A 4,980-nucleotide genomic window follows, 5' to 3' on the forward strand; every position below is an offset into this window, starting at 1 on the left:
CACCCCTTTTTAAAAGGTCAGAGATTAAAGGTTTTAACCCTGAGGCTTTGGGAAGAGAGGGGGTACTGAGCTTGGGTGATGTACTCAGTGGCAGCCACCTCTCGCAAGGGCAGAACTGTGGCTGGCTTAATTTGACTAGCGGCAGCCTCCGCTGTGGCCCGTGAGCACTTGCTGTGGCCAGCAAGCACGTTAGGGGCGGGGTGAATTTTGGGGCAAGATGGCAGATGGGGGTGGAGCTTAAAGGCGCTATGGAGGACCGAGGGGGCGGGGTTTGGAGGGAATCAAAGCATGAGGCTTTAGAGATTCCAGGAGTTGACCGAGGGGGGAATTTGGAGAAATTGGCTTTGAATTTTTGGTTCCCATGGTTAATCAATAAATCCGTCTGCAAAAACGAGCACAGGCCGCTCGAGGACAGGCGTCCCTGAGCCCCGAGAAGCGGTGCTAATGGCCAAAAATAGCCTTTTGGGGCTGACCGTGCAGCTGAGAGGTGCCCGTCCCGTGACGAGCCCGCACGTGAAAGAGAGAGAGAGAAAGGAGGGAGAAAAAAGACAGACAAGGCCAGGAACACCGAATTCCTGGTGGGCCAGGAATACCAAATTCCTGGCGGGAAGTTGGGGACACCGAATCCCCAACTCGCAGGCGGAGCTACGGTCAACCAAGGAAAAAGGGAGGGGTAGGCAACTCAACCCAGAACGCGCTAGAGAAAGCTGGCCAGGCGTTCCCTAGGGCGGGACGGGGAGAGACCAGCGGGGATAAACTCACGAATCAGTTGGCTGTGGGCAGGTGGCTGTGGGCAGGTCCCTGGTTGTAGACTTCATTCCCGGGAAAGAGGTCTCCGGCACTCCGGGAGGCGCGCCCCAGGCCCGAAGGCCGGGCCTCAGGTGGAAGGCCCGGGACAAGAAGTCCCTGATCACGGCACCAGTTTGTTCTTCTTAAAAAATAATAAAGGGCAGGGGGTGTTCTTCTTGAACACGGGGCACAGGACAGACACGCACGGCGGAACAAACACAGACACGACACGGCGGCTCCCACGTGGGTCCACTTTAATGGGAGAGGAAAACACAGAAGGGCAGAGGAACGTGGGGGACACACGAGGAAAGACAAACGGGGGGGGGGCCTCGTGTGGCCCTGCCTTTTAACGGGGAGCGCAAGGGTATCTGGGAATATCCCATACCTGCGCGCAGGAGGTGCACGCACAGGTAACCATAGTCCAAGAGGAGTCTGGGAGTTGTAGTTTTTCAAAAGAACAACACTAATGCCTTCCTCTCATAGCATTTGTGTTTCTCATTCTTTGTTCTGAGATGATTACCAAATCAGCTTCTAAGGTTATCTGTTTCTGCTCCTGTAATCTTCATTTTCTGATTCCTGCTCCTGACTCTGGGTCCCAATGACCCTCCACAGGCCTGCTCTCCCCTCTCTCCACATCCTGGCCATTACCTCCTTGTAATAATGTGGAAGTATCAATTTCCTGCTTGATAATTTTTCCTACAATATTTCTACCTTGATATTAAAGTCAAATGCCATTTTTGCCTCTTGCTATTGCATTCATTATATAAGATGTGCACTACAAGTTGCTGTATCCTCTTGTCAATTTAGACTTTTCTGAAACATTTTTATTTGCTTTTTCCATCTTTCTAACTTCGAGTTCATCCTTTGATGTGCTGTTCAGATGTAACTTCCTGTAGCATTTCCTCAAGCACCCTAAATACAACTTAACCACCCATTTTCTGTGCAATTGTGCCAGAAAAAAAGCATTAACTGGCTTTAATGCTGTCCTGCAGCTGCTTCTGTTGTGAAAATCTCAATAAATGCTTATACCTATGAATTTAATTCAACCATGTGCATATATGTATTTTGAGTTAGCATAATGGTATTTAATAAGTGCTTATTTATAAATTGACTGCATGGAAACATACCTCAATATATCCCGACCTAACAAATGATTCAAGTCTCACCCATGACAATTTGGTACCTTTTCTGGGGTAAAACAATCTTTTTCACTTCCCATCTTTTTCCAACCATAGAGGATCCTAAAACACACCGAGAAGACACCATCATCACTCTACCTACTTTTTTGTTTGTTGTTTAAGTGAACACAATTTGCCTTTGGATGATTTAGAAGATCTCATTCTGTTCCAAATTGTAAGCTCAGCTAGGGTAAAAGTCATTCTTCTTTTATCTTCTAACATTTATCACAGGAGCTTTACATGTTAGAAGTAAAATAAATATGGATTCGAGGAAATGTATGCACAATTATTTTATATATCCAAATATGGAAAAATCAAAGAAACTGAGAATTTTATGAGATCTTTTCAATAATCTGGCATTTTCACCTGATGCATTAGATGATCAGGTTCAAAGAGGTTCTATGGTATTTTTAAAGTCTCAAAAATAAGAAAAATTAGACAAATTAAAGGCTGATTTTGGCACAGAGTTTTTGGGGTTTCTTTCAGACATGTTGTTTATTGTTCAACTACATATTCTTAGTTTTTTGGTAGAGTAGATGTTGATTCAGTTTTCCAATGATAATGACACAAACTATGTAGATTACCATTGCTAGACGAGAACTGAAAAAGCAATCCCTGAGTACAGTTTCTCTGTGAAGCCTTGGCTGTCCAAGAACTCACTCTATAGATCAGGCTGGCCTCAGAGATCTGACTGCTTCTGCTTCCCGAGTGCTGGAATTAAAGATGTGTACCATCATCACCTGGCTAAAATCAATTGTTTTTTTTTTTTCACTTTTTGAAGACTAGAACATCCTTACATCAGTGTAAGATAATTTAGGGGAATTACAAATGAGAGTGTATATTATACACTATTATAAGCACTCATTGAGGAATTACAAAATAAAATTGTATTTTAAACAATATTATTTGTAATCATTTTCAGCAGTACTTCATAGTTCAGGCCTACCATCCAGCTACTTGGGAGGTTAAGCCAGGAGGATAGCAAGTTCAAGGGCAGTCTGGGACACTTGGAACCTTGCCTCAAAATAAAAAGTACAGCCGGGCTGGAAATACAACCTCAAAATAAAGTGCTTGCCTAGCTTGTGTGAGGCCCTAGCTTCCCTCTATGAATTGCAAAGAAACAAGGAAGTCATTGCCTTTTCTCAAAAGATGCATTTACCCTTAGTAAAACTGAGTAAAAACTGATTGCATATTTAGCAAAAAGCACATCTTCTTATACAAATGTAAAGCATGACGTATATCTATTTTGAGTAAGCAGTCCTGTTCATATAAGAAATACAGTTTGTACTTTAATTCTTAATTTCTGTATAGGTTTTCCATGTGTTTTCCAGCCTGTATCAATGAGCATAGGACCAGTTTATCATTATTTCCACTACATTCAGATGTGTTGATCCCCATTGTTAAATAAATACCCACGGGCGTTATAGGAATTGAAAGTTGAAAAGTACAAGGTTGAACACGACATTGTTTCATGGCCTGTGGGAGGTTCCATTCTCAGAAAAGCTGGAGCAGGTTTGTAACTGCTTTCTGATGTTTTCTTGTTTGAAAGGTGACTAAGATTTGTGGCAATCCAGTGAGGATAGCGACACAGAGCCTCCGCTGTACCTCTGATCCAAGCAAAGAGAAGCATGGAGTGAGGATCTCTACAAGGAATGGGGAGGAGACGCTTGCCAACCGAAGAAAGTAAGACATTTGTTTTACAACCAGAAAGAGAAAGTAAGCCATTGATTCTATAGGAGATAGAATGTGTTTGTTGAATAGATTCAAATGTAGTATGGAAGAAAAAAAATTAAAATGCCATTTCCCTGTATTTAAAATGTAGTTGAAGGGGAGGGGAGAGGCAGGGAGGGAAGCAGAGAAAAATGTAGAGCTCAATAAAAATCAATAAAATAAATAAATAAAATGTAGTGGCTAATGTTCTGGACAGAGAGTTCAGTGTTAAACTCTTGCTCTTGCAAAGGACCTGAGTTTGCTTCCTAGCACCCACACAAGCTCATCTCAACCACCTGTAGCTACAATTTGAGAGCCTCTGAAAGTCCTCCTGGCCTCTGGGGGCACCCATACACACATGGTACATATATAGACAGACACATATACATAATGCCATAAAATTCAGTGGCTCAACCTTTCCCATCAATTTGGAAGATGGGTTCAGTTTGTGAGAATAATAATTTTTTGTGGCTACCATTATTCTTGATTTCATTAGGGCAATTACTGTATTCTAATAATTGTAATCCAACAATAATTAGAATTATTCTTTAATATTTTATGGAAGTCCTAGGACTATGTGAGTATAGGGTATTTAAACTAAGGACCACATACTTACTTTTAACTGATTTGAATTAACTGTATTTCTTCATATAGCTAATGGTGATTGTCAGTCTAGGACAAGGCTGTCTCTACGTGTGGTTTATATTTCTGGATATTTAGCATTCTTTAAATAGAGTAAAACAAACAAACAAACAAACAAAAAACTACCCCTACATTTTACCTGCAATGGTAAAAAAAAAAATACCCACTTGTTTATATAAAGTGGTAAGCATTTAGCATTTCACTGTGCCTGTCACTATTTTACTGGGTAAATAAAACTCTCTGGTGTCCCTTTGCTTGAAAATGGGTGTCTGACAGGAAAAACTATTCAAACTAGAAGAAAACATTTTAATATTTAGTGAGTGTGTACCTTCTGGAAAACAGATGCATCTTTGTCATTGCCTTCTAAATTGAATCTAAATTGAAATCTTTATGTATTATTAGTTTAAATAGTTATTTCTAATATCTTTTAGGTAATCTATAGTAAAACGCTTTATGAAGCTTTCTCAATATAAAATCATCCAGTTTCTTTTTCCTTATTTATTTACTCATTTACTGATGTGGGAGTGATTTCTTATTAGTAAAGAAACAGCCTAGGCCCATTTCATAGGCCAACCCTTAGGTAGGCGGAGAAAACAGAACAGGATGCTGGGAGAAAGAAGTTGAGTCAGTGAGTCACCATGATTGTCCCACTCCAGACAGA

At 41.1% G+C, this 4,980-nt stretch overlaps 1 protein-coding gene across 1 annotated transcript in view; it reads left to right on the top strand.

The window, feature by feature from the left end:
• Gpc5 (glypican 5) overlaps positions 1 to 4,980 on the top strand; it is a 1,182,296-nt gene that overhangs the window by 245,638 nt on the left and 931,678 nt on the right. Inside the window, exon 4 of the mRNA XM_005355656.2 lies at positions 3,517 to 3,650. Coding sequence (XP_005355713.1) covers positions 3,517 to 3,650 — 134 coding nt within the window. The remainder of the gene's footprint in view (positions 1 to 3,516; positions 3,651 to 4,980) is intronic.

Source organism: Microtus ochrogaster, chromosome 17 (assembly GCF_000317375.1).
Source record: "Microtus ochrogaster isolate Prairie Vole_2 chromosome 17, MicOch1.0, whole genome shotgun sequence".
NCBI classification, from domain to species: Eukaryota; Metazoa; Chordata; class Mammalia; order Rodentia; family Cricetidae; genus Microtus; species Microtus ochrogaster.